The 20103-nt window shown below is 34.3% G+C and overlaps 4 protein-coding genes across 5 annotated transcripts; 3 read left to right on the forward strand and 1 right to left on the reverse strand.

Moving 5' to 3' along the window:
* Positions 1–3560: 3560 nt before the first annotated feature.
* Positions 3561–4969, forward strand: LOC104701054 (putative nicotianamine synthase 4). The gene has a single exon (XM_010416684.2). It carries the CDS (start codon positions 3698–3700, stop codon positions 4670–4672), a length of 975 nt encoding a protein of 324 aa, XP_010414986.1. The 5' UTR covers positions 3561–3697; the 3' UTR covers positions 4673–4969.
* Positions 4970–5202: 233 nt separating this feature from the next.
* LOC104701055 (uncharacterized) lies at positions 5203–8338 on the reverse strand. Of its 2 annotated transcripts, none has more exons than XM_010416685.2 (12): positions 8174–8338; positions 7841–7939; positions 7590–7718; positions 7388–7512; positions 7141–7262; positions 6945–7027; positions 6644–6856; positions 6354–6491; positions 6072–6254; positions 5864–5958; positions 5681–5778; positions 5203–5561 (listed from the first exon to the last, which is right to left on the reverse strand). In XM_010416685.2, the coding sequence occupies exons 1-12, from the start codon at positions 8213–8215 to the stop codon at positions 5458–5460; spliced, it is 1431 nt and encodes a 476-aa protein (XP_010414987.1). In that variant the 5' UTR covers positions 8216–8338; the 3' UTR covers positions 5203–5457. The 2 variants fall into 2 exon arrangements, with proteins under 2 accessions (XP_010414987.1, XP_010414988.1); XM_010416686.2 differs by having other exon boundaries at positions 7841–7909; positions 8174–8306.
* Positions 8339–8759: 421 nt separating this feature from the next.
* LOC104701056 (proteasome subunit beta type-4) lies at positions 8760–11493 on the forward strand. The gene is made up of 7 exons (XM_010416687.3): positions 8760–8919; positions 9036–9100; positions 9198–9274; positions 10418–10547; positions 10632–10791; positions 10873–11058; positions 11160–11493. Exons 1-7 carry the CDS (start codon positions 8914–8916, stop codon positions 11271–11273), a joined length of 738 nt encoding a protein of 245 aa, XP_010414989.1. The 5' UTR covers positions 8760–8913; the 3' UTR covers positions 11274–11493.
* Positions 11494–14001: 2508 nt separating this feature from the next.
* Positions 14002–15066, forward strand: LOC104701058 (uncharacterized). Its single transcript, XM_010416688.3, has 2 exons — positions 14002–14365; positions 14700–15066. The coding sequence occupies exons 1-2, from the start codon at positions 14105–14107 to the stop codon at positions 14838–14840; spliced, it is 402 nt and encodes a 133-aa protein (XP_010414990.2). The 5' UTR covers positions 14002–14104; the 3' UTR covers positions 14841–15066.
* The last annotated feature ends 5037 nt before the right edge of the window (positions 15067–20103 follow it).

A 20103-nucleotide genomic window follows, 5' to 3' on the forward strand; every position in this document is an offset into this window, starting at 1 on the left:
ATCAAAAACAAAACAATAGATAAAAACATTATTTCAGTTTATTTTAAATATCATATTAAACATTTATAATTATGTTTATAGAAATAAACATTATAAATTTTAAATTTGTGCAATTAAAATTTTCAAAATACACTAAAATTATGATACTACAATTTTAGGCGGTCGTCTAAGCGGTGCTATAGCGTCTAGCGCCTAGACGGAGCAGAGACGGACGCCTAGAACGTTTTTTCGAACACTGATCATAAATTAGATTAGTAACTCTTATAAGTAATAGTAAAAGATCATTTACTTCCATGCCTAATTATACTTCAACAGCTGAATATATTCCTTTAATCAACTTATAATAACATATGTGATTTTGATTGTCGTCTTTTTTTTTTTGCCATTATCATTCATCTTTTCGGTATTTTCTCTTCTATGGTTAACTCTGAACCTAATTATTAGTAACACATATTGGAAAATCAAATTTAGTAGAAACATCTAATAAAATATAATAAAAGTATATTTTTAAAAAGGTAAGACACAAATGATGTTACCATTTTTAATACATTAATTTAATACATATTATGTTTTTATGTATTGGTTACCATCAAAATGATATACTGTGTACCAATTATTAATTGACTGGTTATTCTGTTCATTTTAGAGTTTCATAAACAAATTGTATATGCCATTAATTGATCCCTTTAATCTCTCATTTAGTTGAGTCCATGTAATTAGCACAATATCTCTCTTTAAATTACTCAGGTATATCATATAGATATTAGAGCCACTCGATTGTTGGACTACTCTGTGGATGTAGTTCCTACCTATGTCCACACTTCAAATGGTCATACTTAAGCATGAGGGGATGAGGGGATGAGGGTATTAGGGTATTATATCCCACATCGATAGCTGAAGAAATTAAGTGATATATAAAAGTTTAGAAGCTCTTCCCACATTGCTAATTGGTTTTAAATTGGAAACCCACGGTAAAACCCAAATTTAATACAAATATCATTAGATTGCAAAGATATATATATATATATATATATATATATATTCTATAGCTAAATGACAAATCAATTTCGACGTATTCAAATGCAATTAGATATGGTTTTGCATGTTTGTCTATAACTAATCATTTTGACTAATAGTTTGTGATAAGAAATGAATATGCAAATAGATACGAAAAGTAGTGATAATGTATGGTCAATTATGTAGCCACTAAAATCTTCTATAATGCATATAAAGCTACAACTCTCCAATCGTTCCTACCTACAATTCTTGGGAACCGCAGAATATCATTGGAGAAATCCTGGTGTACAGATAATTATACAATTTCATATCATACAATACAAATAATAAATTAAAGGAATCAGAAATTATTTATGTATTTATGATATATGAAAATTCCACTCATTTACAAGTTAGCTAGCTATAACAAAGTAATTTTGCAAATAAGCCCTTGTTTAGAAAGAAATTTCTACATGCACTATTGTAGAAATCGTTTGTACATTTTGAATGTGGAAAACACTACATCGTTTCAAAATATTTAAGTTAGGAAAATAAAGTTTTGAAGTCAGATTTGCTCCAATTCATTTTGATTTTATTTTTGTCGTCATTCATTTTGATTTTTATCTCCAAAATAGTTTTTTTTTTTTTTAATTTGGAGTAGAGTTGAAGATAAATCTAACATTAAATGGAGTGATTCTATTTTGAAAAAATATATGTCCAAACAAAAAAATTGAGAAATGGGTTGGAGATGCTTTTAGGGTTTAACCATACAAAATCCAAAATATTTTTTTTTCTTTTTAAAAAATCAGATGAATAAATAGATTGAAGATATTTTTAGGGTTCGACTAGTAGAAAATAAGAGTAACAGAAAAATGTAAAATGTGAAAATGAATAGTTCAAAAAGAAAAAGCATAAAGAATATTCACGCCACTTGCACATTTTTCTCTCTTTAAAGTAGAGCAACATGGCTTAAATATTACTTGTTCACTCTTGATTCTCAACAAGAGCTAAATACATTTAAAACGAAGAAAAAAAAATTATGCTAAAAGGTTTATGCGGTCAAACCCTTAGTCTTTGTTTTTTCTTGGTTTTAAAGCACGATAGTGTGTTGACATGAGATCTATCGGACTATTAAATTTGTTCATCGTAGTTAAAATGTAGTAGTTTATAAGTTAGGTAAACTCTGAAACATCTGGAAAAAAAACTCAGATTTATCTGTCCAAAACAGTAAACATGTTTTTTCGTACCATACAATTGGTATGAATTCAAAGAATCACATAATCACAAGACTACAACATGCACCTCGGAGAGCTACTATACTACATTGGGTTCTAGGAACGCTTAATAGAAGCACTTTTTTTTAGCCAGTGTACGTAAAATGTGGCTCAGCGCTCACCAACAATCCAAAATTATCAACAAACAAATTTTCTCAAATCATTTTTAGAAACTCTATAATTTTCCAATGAATTAAAAAAGAAACTGTTTTGAATAGTCACCTATATTTATTGTTTGTTCAAACCATTATATAGCTATATATTAACTCGTATTAAATTTAAATTTGTTAAATTTAAGATTTCATGCCATAGAGGAGCTAGTAGGGCTAATGGCTCATGCCTCATGGTGTGGTTGTAGATGGTCTTATTTTACTTTACGCTGCTGACTTCCGAAAACGAATTTGGTAGAGGGAGTTTTACACCATGCATTTACTTTATTTAGCGTGTGAAATTCCGTTTTGGGAAAAGCTTATGAATAAATGAAGAATTGATCACTTAACGCATGGAGAGTATATGTGACTGGTGATTTGGAATGACGGCTCGGTCTCGCACCTCATGTGAAAGGCTTCTAGAGCTAATTGTGTGTCGTAACAAGGTGTTTTACAATTTGCAATTTCTCTTCTCCTTTTACAACTCATACGAGAAAGACAACAGCAACGTCATCATTTCATCTTGCTCCAGAAGCTTCATTAATTGCTTGGTTAAGCAGGTGGTCCGAAAACTTGATTTAATTACTGTTTTACGCTTCTATGTTTTTTATCTGTTTTTGCCATGGAACCATGTGTATATGTTTCTAATCGTTTGACTGTCACCTAAACTGTTTACATTATGAATGAAAATATTTACAATTTAGCAAAAAGAAAAGAAAGAAAATAAATGTCACATGGTATCAAATAATAAATAAACTATTTACGTAATAATTATGTAATAATGTCCAAAGACATGTCGTTCATGCATATTAAATTCAAATTAATTAACACAATCATGAATTAATGATAGTTTAAATTTTTTAAAATAATCCAAGTTTTAATGATAGTTTGAAGGTTTTTCATACATATAATTATAAACAAAGAACTAAAATTTAATCATAAATGCATCACTTTTATGATAAAAATTTTCTATACAATATTCATTTTTGTTTTTTAAATTGAAAACGTATCATCGTTGAGTAACAAAAAATGCATAACAACATAAATTTTCTATTTTTTTAAACAACTTTTACTAAAACTAATTAGAAATGGCTAGAGTACTTTACTAATTTTATCATGGGGGGTGTTATTAAAAGAAACTGAAAGTATATTTATTATTTTATGATATGGAGCCCATAAATCGGCTAATAAATAACCATCTCTCCAAAAACTTCATTCCACCTGAGAACCACAACTCTTAAGACTAACACAGAAAAAAAAAAAGCACATAGTGTCGACATGGGTTACTGCCAAGACGACCAGCTAGTGAACACGATCTGCGATCTGTACGAAAAGATCTCGAAGCTCGAGACCCTGAAGCCTTGTGAAGATGTCGACACTCTCTTCAAGCAGCTCGTGTCCACATGCATACCACCAAACCCTAACATCGACGTCACCAAGATGTCCGAAAGCATCCAAGTGATGAGATCAAACCTCATCAAAATTTGTGGAGAAGCTGAAGGTTACTTGGAGCATCACTTCTCTTCAATCTTAACTTCTTTTGAAGACAACCCACTTCACCATTTGAATCTTTTTCCTTACTACAACAACTATCTCAAACTAAGCAAGCTCGAGTTCGATCTCCTCGATCAGAACCTTAACGGATCTGTTCCAAAGACTGTAGCTTTCATTGGCTCTGGTCCTCTCCCTCTTACTTCCGTTGTTCTTGCCTCTTTCCATCTCAAAGACTCGATCTTTCACAACTTCGACATCGATGCATCAGCGAACTCGGTTGCAGCTCGTCTGGTTTCGTCTGATCCTGATCTCTCTCAACGTATGTTCTTTCATACTGTTGACGTAATGGATGTGACCGAGAGCTTGAAGGGCTTCGACGTTGTGTTCTTGGCTGCTCTTGTCGGGATGGATAAAAAGGAGAAAGTTAAAGTGATCGAGCATCTTGAGAAACACATGTCTCCTGGTGCTTTGCTCATGTTGAGAAGCGCTCATGGACCTAGAGCATTTCTCTATCCTATCGTCGAGCCTTGTGATCTGCAAGGTTTCCAAGTTTTATCTGTTTACCACCCGACCGATGAAGTAATCAACTCCATTGTTATCTCAAGGAAGCTCGGTGGAGATGGTATTAATAATGGTGTTGTTCATGATCACATAGATCAAGCTTCGGATCTCGCGTGCAACTGTTCCAAGATCCACGTGATTATGAACAAGAAGAAGAACATTATCGAGGAGTTCGCAGGCGAAGAACAACTTACTTAAAAAAATTGCTGCTTGATTAAAGTTTTCTTGATCTATCTTATGATGTGTCTTTTTAAAATTACGAAAAATGTTGGCTGTTTTTGCTACAGTCTTGTTCTTGTCTTTATCTTCTTCTTTTGTTCTGTTTCTTAGCATCTGATTTGAAATTGACAATGACCACTTCTTTTTTGGTTGTGGATTCTGTGATGTCTATTGCAATTTGCAAAGGGTGGTCAATCAGATTCTGTGAGACAGAACCGATTATTCTTGTCGGAAACAAAGATATAAACATAATAAAGTGTCCCATTACTACGATAACGATACGATTGGTTGAAGTTTTTGCTTTTGGCTCTGTTCAAAGAGCAGACTTTGTAAGATTATATCCTAAAGTAGAAAAGATCTAATTCCTCAGAACATGATTCTTGTGCTGCTCATGTCGTCTATGAAAATAGAAGAGCATTGTTTATATTCTAAGTTCCAATTGTCGCAATTTGGATTCAGAATCTTAAACCTATATTAAAGGAAACTCTCCAACATGCAAACATCACCAGTAAATAGCAATAGCTTTGAATCATTGAAGAGTTTATATTTGACATTTTTCAGGTTTAAAGGAATCAGAAACTCTTCAAGATGTCAAGATCCCGGTTTTTATATTCTACGATTCACCAGTAAATATATGAACAAAACCAGAACCGGTATCTTTTTGGACCGCAAACAAAAAACTGGTTAATGATCATTGAAAAATGCTTACTGGGTGTGCAAAATCTTTCACCATGTACGCTGCTTAAAAGACCCATCTCCCTAGGTTACTGTTTGAGGCAGTATCTCGACCTCAGTTTGCCTAAGACCTCTGAATACTCCACTGGAGTTGCTTTGTCGCAGAAAACATCCTCCCATATCTTCAGAAGCTCTGCTCCAAAAGAAATCAAATATCACAAATATTATGATGCAAGGTCATTTACACAACATGTATATGCTCTGATTATATTAAAGATTGTTGACATGACATGAAGCAGATAAAGGGAGTACCGTTTTTCTCGGTTGAGGTAAGGCACATGACGAGCATGTTGAATCTAGGAACCTTTGTTAGGTTCTCAATGTATTTGACAGCCAAATCCATGTCTTCACTGCAACATTCAGAAAACCATAAGCACCAGTTTTTTAACAGACTTTCTAGTGAGGCCAAAATATACAAATGTTGAGCTTACTCACGAGAAAAATGAGGCTACACATTTTATTATGTCAACTAGCACAGGAGAAGTCAAGGCGTTCTTGAAAACCTGAGGTAAAGAGCTCGGAGACATGACCTAATACATTTACAAACATGATGAGTGGCACTGTTATTCAGGAATTGGATAAATAAGGTTTGGCAGGTGGCACTTAACTCCATCCACTAAGAAAGAGGAATGGGCTAACAAACCTTCAACAATTGGGTTTGTAGTGCACGGTCGCCAGAAAAACTCCGCCAAGAGTTCTCAAATTCGTAAGCTGATTTTGGGGCTTTAATGTTTTTAGAAACTTCAGCCATTGCAAGTGACGCTGCATGAGCAGCAAGCTCGTGTACTGATGGCTTTAGTTCCAGCATTTTGGAAACCATGTTTCCCTGTAAAATTAGAGTAGGGACAAGTTTTGTAGCATCAGACTGGATTTTGTTGTATCACGTCAACCTTTTTATAACAACACTCAGATCACCAATACTTACCAGTGCAGAAGGCTGAGTGCCATTTTTGTCAGAAGACTTCGCCTCCTTTTCATAACTTAGGCTTCTAGGCGTCACTTTTTTGCTGTCTAGATTTTCCGTGATAGCTGCAATTTTCTTCGTACCTTCTTTTCTTTTCTCCTGATATGTCACAAATAAAAAGTTTGGATGACAAGTATTCAATATGATAATAATATCAGACAAACTTAAGTAAAAAAAATTCTACACGACCTTTTTTATATGTGCATTTTTGAACTTAAGATATATCAAACAAAATAAACTTTGGAATATACCTCAGGTTGTACATTTTCAATGAGCTTCTTTCCCGAACTTTCCTTGCTAGCTGGAAGAGGCTGAACCATATCCCTGTTCGTTTTGGCCCCTAGGGTCACCGGCTTCAAAATCATTTCTGCATTTGACATTTTTGTTTTCTTATCCAAACCTGATTTTTTGAGTAAGTCTTGTGCAGTGCTTTGCATTGCTCCACTGGCTTTCTCAATGATTTCCTGCTCCGAATTCAAAAAGTTAACCTTTTGCGAAGCATAGAAAGTTTATCTGGCAAATATACAGAAAACAACGTATTAAAAATATTACTTTCTCGAGCAAAGATTTTATGTTGGCATATTGCTTCTTAAGTTCCTCGCTCTCAGGCTCCAATCTTAAAGCAAACTCAGCATCTGCAATTAATTTTAATCACCTTACATTATCCAGCAACATGTAATAAAGAAATTGTATGTATCTCAAGAGAACAGATTGAATGAATATATGGGTCTAGCCGTCTGGGTGATACCTTCTTTGGCCTCTTTAATCATTCCAAGTTCTTTTCTAGCTGTCGCTCGGCGTGAGTATGCTTTTATATATCGATCATCCAGATTTAAGGCTTCTGTGCAGTCTACCTCAGCCTCTCGATATCTAACGTAAGAAACATTTTACAAAGATCAGAAAAAATAGCTTAGAGATTATCAGGTGATGGAAGACAAGACAAACAAGCCTCACACTCATGAAACCAATAAAAAAAAAAGACAATGAGCTATAACCTTCTGATTTTAAGGTAAGCCATCGCGCGATTTGCATAAGCAACAGCATTAGGTGATAAAGCAATGCTCCGAGAGTAACAATCAATCGCTTCATTAAACTTCTTCTGCTTGAAAAATTCATTCCCCTGTATTTAAGAGTAAGATCCATTATCACCAAGGGGATCTCACATAATAAAAACATAGCTTGAAGAGAAGTAAGTACCTGCTCCTTCTCTGAATTAGCATCCAATAGACTTTCTCCGGTCAAACTACTCGACAAATCACTAATTAAACCATGATTCTTAACAAAGTCATACTGCCCTGAACCACCTGGTCTAAATATCTCACTACTCTGAAAGTTCCAAAACAAAAAAAACCTTATAAGGATGCAATCAAACTTACAAAATGAGAGTAACTTCTGATTTTTTTTTTTAATTCCAAGGTATACATATTCAAAAGAAGTAAAGAACGAACCGGATTCAACGAATTAGAAGGTTTCTGCTTCATCTTCTTGTCTTTCTCCTTCAATGAAAGTTCCCAATCCTGCAAGTCATTCAAAAATCCCTGGAAATCCTGTAAAACAAAAAAAAAAAAAAAATCGAATCCAAACCTACTTCATTCATAACCTATAAACATAAACAAGTTTACTACAGTTCGTTCTATTAATAATCTAGATAACGAAGTGGAGCTAAGAAGCGCGAATCGTTTCCATTTTTTTTTTTTTGGTCCTTCTCAATCCTCAGTAAACAGAGACCTTAGCTAGAGGAGATTCATGAAACGAAGATGAAATGAGTTAAAATTGGTTACCTGAGTTTGATCGCGGCCGTGTTTGTTCGGTGACCTAGCCATACTGAGAGGTGATTCTCCGGCGAGAAAACAGTCGACGAGAATGAGCAAAGACGATTCTAGAAGGTGAAGAAGACTCAGAGAGAGAGAGTTAAAGTTCGAATATTACTTACTGGACTTGGGCTTATAGTTGAGTTTATTCGGGTCGGGTCATGTATAAACCCGCATTATTTCGGGTCGGGTCAACTCATATCTATAAACCGATAAAATTGATTTTAGAGTGGGTTCGGGTCAGGTCTATAACCGGGGTACCCAATAAAATTGATATTTGTGAGAAACTGAGTCAGGTCAATAACCGGTTTAAACCGATAAAATTGATATTTGTGTGAAACTGAGTCAGGTCAATAACCGGTTTAAACCGATAAAATTGATATTTGTGTGAAACTAAGTCAGGTCAATAACCGGGTTAAACCGATATAATTGTGAAATCAACGGTCAATAACCGGGTTAAACCTAAAAATTTTATATTTGTGAGATTGAGTCAGGTAAACCGGTTTAAACCGATAAAAATGATATTTGTGTGAGATCAATAACCAGGTTAACCAGTAAACACCGGTTAGAACCGGTTAAGTTTGTTTCTTGAGCAAAAGGAAATCGCAGAAGTCTTTTTAGTGAGAGGTAAACAAAAACGAAAACATCAGATCTTGAAGAAGAAGAAGAACCTAAAAATCTCAGAAGCTTACTACGAAATTTTCGAGAAGATGACTGTAAGTATTCAGATCAATCTGTTAACTTTAATGTTCTTATTCACTGTGTACTTCTGATTCTTCTGGGTTTGATTTATTTCTTCGTGATTTTGATTTTGGTTTCTTCTTCTGAGTAGTTTACTATTCCGATTGAGAACGGTGATGCTGTGAAGATAGCAGAAGCTGAATCACAAAGAACGCTGTAAAAAAAATCTCTGTCTATTATGCTTATGTAGGGTTTTCGAATTTGGGATTCGATTTTTGGATTTTTAGGGTTTATGCTGTGAAATTTTGGTTAGGTACCCATATGTTACTGGAACTTCAATTGTTGCAATCAAGTACAAAGATGGGGTTTTGATGGCTTCTGACATGGGAGGTATGTTTCTTTTTCCAAGTTTCAGCTCTTTCGTTGTTGCATTTCACTGTTTTATGGGTAATTTGTGCTTGTACTTCCATGCTCATTAGGTTAAGTAATTGAATTTGGTCTTGGATTCATGTTTTCTTAGCAGTTTGCGCAAGTTTACTTGCAATCTATGTTTAGATTTACAATTGTTATGAGCTTGATTGATTACAGCGTTTGCTTTGCCTCCCTAGGTAGTCTCATGTATGCTCTTTTGTATACATTCATAATTTGTTAAGCAATCAGGTTGTTTGGAGTGCTAGCTTCATGCACATGGTTCCTTTTTGTTTCATTTATTTAGTGTCTTTTATGCCGCATTTGTAGTATGCTTAGTATCTTTTGTTCCAGTTCTTCAGCTGTTACTTCTATTTATCAATCTGCTTGAGATATTCAGACCTGATGACGAAACTGAGATACAATTTCTGGTCAACTTGGTTGTTTGAATCTTTTTTTAGGGGGTCTGAGATGAGTAAGATAATTATGGTCATGCAGAAATGGTTTTGTTCTGTGTTCAGTCTATTAGCTGCTTCATGATAAGAATATGTATTTGTGGCTAGAAACATAGACATGCAATGTTTATGGGTCTGCTTTCTTGTGGCCGTTCACTTTTTTATTCCGTTTGTTTGCCTGCCTACATATTCTTTCCAATATACAATGTTATTGTTCATAGGGTGTTCCTGCTTCTTCTCCCTGTTATCTTAAGATTCAGGGGGGACTGAATTGAGGATTGTTTCATTTTTTTGAGTGCACAAGTTTGAATAGAGTTGATAAGTTATGACAATTCGTAGTTCCTTTTGTTTTCTGTTCGGTTTCCTCTGAGCTTTCCATTATTAGTTAGGTCAAGAAATGGCAACTGAGAATCAACATTATAACTATCAACTACTGCCTAGCTATATCCAGTCCTCATTTAACACCAATTCACTATATGTAAAAGAACTATCAGATGTCTGTGCGGTTAGTGATGCTGATGGTACATCTATGTGTTTTCCTGATCTCTTTAATAGCTTGGATTGTTTCTTAAGTTCTAATGTGTGAACTTGGTTTCCTGGAAATTTTTCATCAGAGAGTAATGATGATATTGTAGCTTCAACTCACCTTCAAACTTTTGCGAATCTGTAGGTTCATATGGATCCACCTTAAGATACAAGAACATTGAGAGGATGAAGGCTATTGGTAAGCATTCTCTTCTTGGTGCCAGTGGAGAAATCAGTGACTTTCAGGAGATTCTCCGTTATCTTGATGAGCTCACGTAAGAATCTGTTTGTTTCAATGTTTCTCTTTGTTTTTAATCTTTCCTTCTTGTTATGCCTCACGACCCCTAGTTTTTACACAGCCTGAACGATAACATGTGGGATGATGGTAATTCTTTGGGACCAAAAGAGATTCACAACTATCTGACCCGTGTGATGTATAACCGTCGGAACAAGTTTAACCCTCTGTGGAACACTCTCGTCCTTGGAGGCGTCAAAAACGGGAAAAGTTACCTTGGAATGGTATGCGTCAGACTTTTCAGTCACATATATAATCTTCTCATGAATGTAGCTAATGATTTGGATTTATTTGATTCTCTCTAGGTTTCAATGATTGGTGTTAGTTTTGAAGATGATCATGTTGCCACTGGCTTTGGAAACCATCTCGCGAGGCCAATTCTTCGTGATGAGTGGCATGCGGACCTGAGCTTTGAAGATGGTGTCAAGCTCCTTGAGAAATGTATGCGTGTGCTTCTTTACCGTGACAGATCTGCTATTAACAAGCTTCAGGTTTGTTTGGGCCGTTATCTCATGAACAAGAATAATCTCACATTAGTTTGGTTGGAGTTCTTCATCTGGAATGTAATAACGGTAACATGATAAATGTGCAGATAGCAAAGATCACAGAAGAAGGTGTGACGGTTTCTCAGCCATACTCATTGAAGACATTCTGGGAATTCTCATCGTTCCACAACCCAACCGCTAGTGCTGAAGGCTCCTGGTAAGAAGCGAGAGGCAACCACATTGTCTGGAGTTCTTTGGATTAAGCTTTTAAAATTTATGTGATGTTGTTAAACGCTTGTACTGTAGTTGGTTTCTTCATTACATTCCAGAGTTCAGATCGATGACGATTTATATAAAGTTCTGGATATCTTTGGATAGTTGAATTTTAGAACTCTTTGTTTGACGTTGTTTTCATATTTTATGAGCTTATCTTTTGAAGCATGGGGGATACGAACAGTAAAACTAGTTTATCTTTCTCTGTAAATGAAAAAAAAAAAAAAATGAAGTTCCAAATTTAAAATCGTTTTTAACCTATAGGAGATCTTTGTTTTATCATGAACAATTTTTTTACTTTAACTTTTGCCTTCGAAAGTTTTCTCTATTCTTCCTATTCCAGTTTCAACAGTCGTTGCTTTTTTTTTTTTTTTCAATCAACCGGAGGCTTTCATAGCTCCAGCATCGATTCGACTAGGAATGATCTTTATTGTTTTAAATCTTTGGTGGTTTGTCCCTCATGCCGTCATTCGGCCAGTTTGAGCTGTTGACATTCTTCGTCGGATTTGGATATGGAAATGTTTCGGCTACGGTATTTCCAGCCATAACTCATCTCTGTAATTGAATTCAGTGTGTCCTGTTGACAATTGTTTTTTTTTTTTTTTTTCTATTTTTATCGAATTTTAGCTTGAAATCGGATTTGCTTTGCTTAACAAGGGATAGCTCTTGTTCACGCTGGAGATTTATATGGCCTAATCTTGAATTGTCCACAATTAGTTATATGTTTGGTGTTTCGGTTAGGCGGCTTTTAAAGTTTAATCCAAATGACTAACTCCCATATGTAGGCGATATCTTAATTTGTTTTTGGCTCCTTCCCAACGTTTATTCGTCAATATCATCTCGACTTCAACATCCCGACAGCGATAATATTGATGGTTTCAATAACCTCATTTGAGGTCTCGACTTGCCAAGTCTAGGAAGTCATAATTTCTTTCAATTTCTAGTGTTGGTTTCCCGTTAACTCTTCAGGTGTTGGTTGTCGTTTATCTGGTTTACATTTTTTGAGTTATAATAAAATGACTTTTTAGTGAAAAAATGAATAACGCATGCAGACTAATATTACTTTCCTCATAAACTGTTTCGATTTTGGTGAATATGGTGTGTACACCAGCAGAATGACTAGCTTTTTCGATCTATTTAGATGAAGTAGAGAATAGCAAGAAGGAGTTCTCTTATTTTGATTTCTTTATAATTCTTCGTAGTACCAATTTCAAGCGGATAAATTAGTACGAAATATTCGTGTTTTACTGCATCTTGTATTGTATGTAAATAATGTTTCTCCGGTTTGGTTAGCTCACCCTTTTATTTTAAGAAATTGTTGACAGAAAAAAAAAAAAGATAACATGTGTTTATTATATATTTTTTTTCTTTTCCAATTTAACGAAATTAATATTGGTTTTTTTTAAAAGATAGAATTGTAATACTCTTTTCTCATTTTGTATTCATATCTTTCACACAATTTCATAAAATTTATTAATCTTCTATTGTAACATACCCTCTCATTATTTTATTCATCAAAATTGTTGTAGTACAATACATGTTTTATTATTATATAATTTTATATTTCCAGAGTTAGTAAAATAATTATTGGTTTCCTTTAAAGCTAGCATTGTAGTACGGAAAAGATTGATTAATAAAATAATGAGAGGGTAGGTTACAATAGAAGATTAATAAATTATAACTAAATTAATATTTTATATTATTTATTATATAAAACGGGTCAGATCATTTCAAAATAAATAGCTCCATCCTTCAACTTATTCTCCTCTAGTCAAATAGCGTAACTAAGACTCATATGAAACTGACTATAAGAAGAAGTTGAATATCCTTTTCTAATTTTCATTTTAAGTATGATTTACGGGTTTAGAAAGAAAAAAATCCTTGAGTGAAATTTTATAGTTACATTAAAAATTTAATAATTATTTAGATTAAAATTTTAATAGCTAAGTGGTTATTTAAATACATTTTCTAAAATTAAGTTTCACTATTACTAAATGTCAACTAATTTCAAATTATAATAATTTAATTTATTTTTTTCATACAAAGAATATTAATTTTCTGAAAATTTTTACAAGGATTTTTTTATTATATAAATAACTAAAGATTCAGGGTTACCATTTTTACAACTTTATTTTACATCTAAAAAAATGCGGGTTAATCCTACAACGTAAAAAATAATATGCAATATAACATATTGCCATCACCATCAAGTTTGTAAAGTTTTGATAATCATATATCAAATCTAAGCTTTGGCAATGAGGAAGCTAATGTTTTTAACAATATAATGTATGTAACCACTAAAAGTTATAAAATATATGCATGAGAGTTATATTGCATAATATATTTGATTTAGGGTCTCGTTCATCTACATTTTTCGGAGATGGATCGTAAAATTACAAAATAGTGATTTTGATATTTTTTTTGCAGAAAATCTCTATATATTTTTATTCAAATAAATTTATTCACATGCCAAAACATAAAAATAAATAAACTAGTAAAAGATCATACACATATGACATTAATACTTGCAACTTTTTTGGATGAATTATTAATTTATTCAAAGTTTTAAAATTTATCAAAAAAAATAAAGACCAAACAAATTAGCTATTAAATTTATATGTAAAAAATGTTCCCTAAAATTGGCTCATTTGAGTCAATCAATTAAAGTCGATGACCAGAAAAAAAATATTAGACCAAACAAATCGTTTTTTGAATCGTTGTCTACTTTACAAAAACCAATTGAGCTCTTGCTACAATACAAAATAAGAATAATAAAAAAATGGATCGTGGAAAGAGGGTTTTGCACCCTACAGTCGATTTCGATCTAAACCTTGAACCACCACCAGAGGGAGATGAAGAGTGTACGATGGCGAACACAAATACGATTCTCGAGGTTGAAGCCTATGATCCAGATATGGAACCACCACAGAATACAGAAGGAAAGTGTAAGATGGCGAAGAAATTTCCGATTTTTGAGCTTAAATCCGGACTCAGTGATATGTTGCGCCTAACTTCGAGAAAACAAAAAAAGCGTTTCAAGGTGATAATACTCAATTCAAAAAAATAACATAGTATATTTTGTTTTGTTTTGTCTAAAATTACCACACAAAAATCTTTAAGACCCTGAAAATATAATCAAAGCTAGGTATTAAAAGGGTTCATAAAAAATTTAGGAATAGGTTCAAATTGGTTTTGGTTTAAACATAAAAAAAGTTTGGAATTTTTAAATAAAAAATTTAGTATATATATATATATATATATATATTTGAAAGCAAAAAAAAGCTGGGTTTGAGTTGTTTTAGGGTATTTTCTTTAGTTATAGTTTATGAATATAGTTTGTCTACAAATCATTTATAAAATTTATGTGAATTTAGGAGTTGAAGAAGAAGCTGATACAATACATTAAAGAAAACAACATGCCTATTGAAACCAGAGAACTGGAGATAATCGAAGAGCCACACTTGTTGTGTGAAATCATAATACTTTTGAAAGAATTGATAATTATGGATCTGTAGGTTTTCTCATCTTAATCGGCGTTCTCAAATGATAAGAAGAAGGAGTAATACACTATAATGGTGATCATGAACATTATCATTATAATGGATCATACTTTAACATTTTGTCGTTTGTTTGTTTTTTCAAAAATTTTATGAATAATTTCAGATTTAATGGATTATATAAAATCATTTTGTGATATAATGTCCATTGGATTTTGATAATCAGTATAAGCATTTTTAGTAAGGAATGGGTACAATAATTGGAGCGGAGAAATCAATCTCTATAGCGAACCGCTTTTTATTTATCATTCATAAATTATGTAGACAGAAAAAAGTTAAAAAAATCTGTTGTGAACCAACTTAAAACCAAATTTACATAAGAAATAAACTTTGTTTGCCATCGTTTTTTGTTCATCCTAGAAATAGAGAGAGGTTCAATCCATTAATTCTTCATTCGTTTTGTCTGCAACATCAATTTAGAGCTTCAATATAACTTATATAAGTAAGTATAAGAAAGGGATTTTCATCCAAAATGCCAGTTTGGTTTAAAAATTTCTCAAAAATGCCAGTTTGCTCGGCCCATTATCAAAAGTGACAGTTTCGGTTGATTTGCATGAGAATAAAAGACGAAAATAGCCTCTCATTTAATGACGTGAGAAGTGAAGGGGGAATACACGGGAGAATTCAAAATGGTAGATATTAATGATGATGGGACACACATTAATGGCGGGATGGGCTGCCAATTACGAGTTTTGTTTTGTTAAAGAGGAGTTAATTGGAGTTAATGCTGCCAGATTTAGGACTAAAACAAAACAGGTATGAAGAAGATAATTGGTGAAGAGGAGCTGAAGGGGGTTGTCGGACAAGTGCATTTAATATGGTCGGTTACAAAAGATGGATGTTATGGCATTTAATCTGGTCACCTGCAAGTTCTCATGTTTCCCATGTTTATGTAGATGGTCGGGAGAGTGTGCCTCCTGGTGGGTGATTGGACATGTTCTGATAGTGGGTTGTGGAAGTTTTCTATCCGTCATGGCCAAATGGCTAGATTTGTGTCTATCGACAGAGAGACAACATTTGTAGGCTTGAAGGCTAAGATAGGAGAGGTGTTGGGTGTCAAAGAGGAGGAAAGCAAGATAGAGTTAAGCTTTTGGCACCCAAGAGACACAATTTGCTTTACACAAGGGAAGATGCCCCCAGTTTAGTAGACAGTGATGTTGAGTTTCAACAGTTTAAAGTGGAGAATGAAGAGTGTGGTGGACTGTATTTGTATGTATCACTAAAGAAGAAGAAAGCATCGTCTATCGATGATGGAAAAAATGGTGTGTCTACCGCTACAGATAAAAATCAGAATGAAAATTTGGTAGACCGAGATGGACAAGTTGTTTTGTCAGCTGGTGGAAAAGAATTGTTGTCTACTGGAGATGGACATAATGGTGAAGCAAAGATGTTGTCCATTCCGGCAGATGTAAGTGCCGAAATAAATAGGATAGTGGTGTAGATAAAGAAGGTGAAACGGAAGTTGACGATGAATTGTTGTTAGAGTGTCTTAGAAATGTTGAAGAAAGCCATCGTGAGGAGATGGTTAACAAGAAATCAAGACTAAGCGACAAGAATGGGAAGAGGAAAGTAGGGGAAGGAGACAAGTGTTACAGAACTATAATGTCTATCGGAATTTTAATGTCTATCGCAGTTATAATGTCTATCGCAATTATAATGTCTATCGAAAATATAAGGTCTATCTCGCAATGGTTGTGTAGCGAAATTAGACTGTCTACCAGCATAAAATTGTGTATGGCCAAGTTCCATTAAATTCTCTATTGTCAAATGCTAATAGGGAGATGACAATAAGGAGGACCAAAAAAAACTACAGTCGTTGTACATCCAGATTAAAAATAGACCAAAAAACATTGCATTCGTTGTACATCCAGATTAAAGATAGACAAAAAAAAACAGGAATAAATGCCTGTCGACTAGGAGAAATATAGATGAAAGGGTGGACGAAAACAGTCGAAAATCAAGTTCCATCGGCTTGGAGAGACATAGGCGGGGAAGTAGACATAAAACAACATAAATATATGTCCACCGCATGGGATGGACCGTGAAATGATACTCGGCTATCAATATCCAAATTTCCGAATGCAAAACCCAAACTGCTCAACGGACAACAACAATGTTAATCAAACATTTAGTGTTTGGAACCAAAAATGGACTAACAATTATTGAGTGGCTTGCGAATGGTCCAACGTAGAGTGGACATCTTCCTGGTCTGTTTGATCTGGTCCACCCTGGCCACATCATTTTTAGTGAAGAAACCATCAAAATTACTACAGTAGGGATATGAATAGGGGTTAGTTAAGCGAAGAACAAACGGGTTATGAATAACAGTTTTGACAATCAACAATGTGGAATATGTAAATGGGGACAAGGTTGTGATGGACATGGATCATGCTTATTTAGTCTAGTCTACCCACAAGGAGTACAGAAGCTACCCATGGACATACATTGACTGCGGTAACTGGTCCATCTGATGTATTACAGGTACGGCGCTTTCGTGGTGAGCAGACTTGCATTAAGGACAGCCATGTCAACAGTGGAATCTAATACAATAAAACGACGAACTGAGGAAATTACAGTTATACTGACTTTGACTGTTGAACCTGGTCCTCCGAAGGCATAACATACCCACTGCCAGCGTGGTCATTAGACCTGCATTGGAGGCATAATAAGCAGGAAAATAAACATTTTCTGCATTGAATTTGGTCTACTAAGACATAATAAGCATCAACATAATTAACTAGCAAATTAGACATTGACAAAAACCTGTCCTGGTGTATGTCGTCCACCGCCTCAACTAACCTGCACAATTGGTAACTTTTAAGATACCAAAACCGGAATTGTTTAATGAAGGAACGGTGGACATCAATGATGGTTGTCTATCAAATAGAAATGGTCAATCATCATAATACCATGTGTGGGTGGACACGAACGTCGGAACTAGTAAATGGTCTACCAAACATTAGGTCTATCCTCGTAATTACTTGGTGGACAGAACTGATGGATCTATGAACTCGTGTATCATATTCGGTGCCGATACCGAATAACAAAATATTATTTTAATAAATTGACTAAAAACCCAAACAAGGATGACGATTAACCCGGCTGTGATGCTAATTCGAGTAAAAAAACGCAGACTGACCTAGGAGAGGCGGTAACGCCAGTTTGCTTCCCGTCGCTTGAAATCTTTGCATCTGACTTTACACTGAAACGAGAAAGAAAACCGAGTAGGGTTTTCTGATTTCTGCAAAAAAACGTAAAAAAAAACAAAATTCTACTCTTACATACAAGGGTTGGGTTCGGAAGAAGGTTCCCCTGTTCTCGCCAACTACGGCGGGTGGAGGCGGAAGAAGCGGAGGATTCGGCCGTAGAAGTGACTGTATTAAGTAATTTATCATTACACCCAAAGACGACGGACTATTTCTTCAGCGATAAAGATGAAACGTCACGGAACAGGAGAGAGGCGAAGAAGCAAAGATTTATGCGAAGAGAAGAAGCAACTGTTGCGTTTTACGAAGCAATTAAATGATATTATAATTAATTTTAATCATAATTCTTAATTTTGGAGATAAAATTGTTGAGGGTATAAAGGTCTTTTTAAAGTGTGTGTGGCGGGCGGGAGAAGGAGATATTGAAAGTGGCATAACTCAGAAACTTTGGTACTGTTCATGACATATTATATAAGTTTTATGGACAATTATAGCATACATTCCATAAAGTTCAAAAAATGGCACTATTTAACACATTGAAATATTTAAAATTAATTTTTAGAATTTTTTTTTTTAGGTTTGGGTTTTCAATTTCATATTTAGGGTATAGTTTTGAGGGGTAGGGTTTAATATTTTAAATTTATGATTTTTATTTGAAAAATTAATTAGTGCTATTTTTGAATTTTAGAGATGTTGTGCTAAGTTTAGAATAAAAACTTATTTTGGTACTATTTTTGAGAATCTTATTCCTATAAGTATTGGACCACTAAAAATAAAAATAAACATATTCCCCCATTGGAAAATAAAAAGGGAAATTGGCCAGAAATGTCATTTTTAAAACAAAAGTCGTTAGAAATGCCAGTTTAAAATTTTCTTATGAGAACTGCCACTTTTCATCTTTATGGCATAAATAAAAAGATAAATTTACCCTTGTAAGAAAGAAGGAGAAATAAGCTAGTGATTAATTGTTTGGTATAAGATATTACAGTTGATACGGTGGACAACATTAACTATATACATAATACTTTTTCTCATATACATTTTTAGTCCACAATTTGATGTCCTGTATTTTTAGTCCACAATTTGGCCTTTGTTGTTGTCTTTTGTTGTTGGCCTGTATTTTTAGTCCACGAATCGTGAGACCAAACCTTGACTATGGTCAACTCAAGAGACAAAGGACATAATAGTGGTGGACAAAAACTTTGGCTGACAGATGTGGTCCATTGGATTTACAAACCTGTAGTGTAGACACATTTTTTGTTAGCGATGGACACAAAACTTGACCAAACGGATATGGTCCAACTCAAGAAAACGAAGGACATGATAGTGGTGGACAAAAACCTGGTAGGCTAGACCTGGTCCATCTGACAACGGATCCTGCAATGTGGACAAATTTGATAGTTGTGGACAAAAACGTGGTCGGCTGGATCTAGTCCACCGGACACGGGATCTGCAAACCTGTAGTGTGGACAAGATTTATTGTTATCATGACCAAACAGATATAGTATACTCAAGAGAACGAAAGACATAATAGGGATGGACAAAAACCTGGGCGGCTAGATCTGGTCCACTGGATCTGGGCAGCTGGATCTGGTCCACCGGATCTGCAGACGTACGATTTTGCTTGCCTATTGTCAGACAGAAGAAATCTGGAACTAGACCTAGCGGTTTTGACTGCTATAGAGGAGGCAAATAGACAAGACGAAGGTCTCGACTCAAGAACTCGTCTCAGATGTTTCGCCGGCCACGACAGACGGAGGTGGAGTAGTCGGAGGACTCAAACGTAGTATAATTGACTGCATGACTACAGGAGAACTCAGAGAAATGAGAAATTCAGATGACAGTTTAATATTAAAGAAGAAAAAGATGAAAAGTCAGTAAAAAGAAAAGAAATCGAGAGTTATGAGGAGAGAGACATTTGTTCCTTTATGTTTTAGAAACAAAGAAAAAAATAATAATAATTTTGAATAAAAAAAATAAAAGATATAATGGTTATTTGATAATAACTGTGTGAC

The sequence above is a fragment of the Camelina sativa genome, chromosome 7 (assembly GCF_030686135.1).
Source record: "Camelina sativa cultivar CO46 ecotype springtype chromosome 7, ASM3068613v1".
In the NCBI taxonomy this organism is placed as follows: Eukaryota; Viridiplantae; Streptophyta; class Magnoliopsida; order Brassicales; family Brassicaceae; genus Camelina; species Camelina sativa.

Coding starts and splice junctions, on each gene's coding strand:
- LOC104701054 (XM_010416684.2), top strand. CDS start 3,698: ATGGGTTACTGCCAAGACGACCAGCTAGTGAACACGATCTGCGATCTG.
- LOC104701055 (XM_010416685.2), bottom strand. CDS start 8,215: ATGGCTAGGTCACCGAACAAACACGGCCGCGATCAAACTCAG. Junction 6,857..6,944: donor TAAAATCTTTGCTCGAGAAA/GTAATATTTTTA, acceptor AATTCGGAGCAG/GAAATCATTGAGAAAGCCAG. Junction 6,255..6,353: donor GCACTCAGCCTTCTGCACTG/GTAAGTATTGGT, acceptor CTAATTTTACAG/GGAAACATGGTTTCCAAAAT.
- LOC104701056 (XM_010416687.3), top strand. Junction 10,548..10,631: donor CGTTATCTTGATGAGCTCAC/GTAAGAATCTGT, acceptor GTTTTTACACAG/CCTGAACGATAACATGTGGG. Junction 10,792..10,872: donor GGAAAAGTTACCTTGGAATG/GTATGCGTCAGA, acceptor GATTCTCTCTAG/GTTTCAATGATTGGTGTTAG.
- LOC104701058 (XM_010416688.3), top strand. CDS start 14,105: ATGGATCGTGGAAAGAGGGTTTTGCACCCTACAGTCGATTTCGATCTA. Junction 14,366..14,699: donor AACAAAAAAAGCGTTTCAAG/GTGATAATACTC, acceptor ATGTGAATTTAG/GAGTTGAAGAAGAAGCTGAT.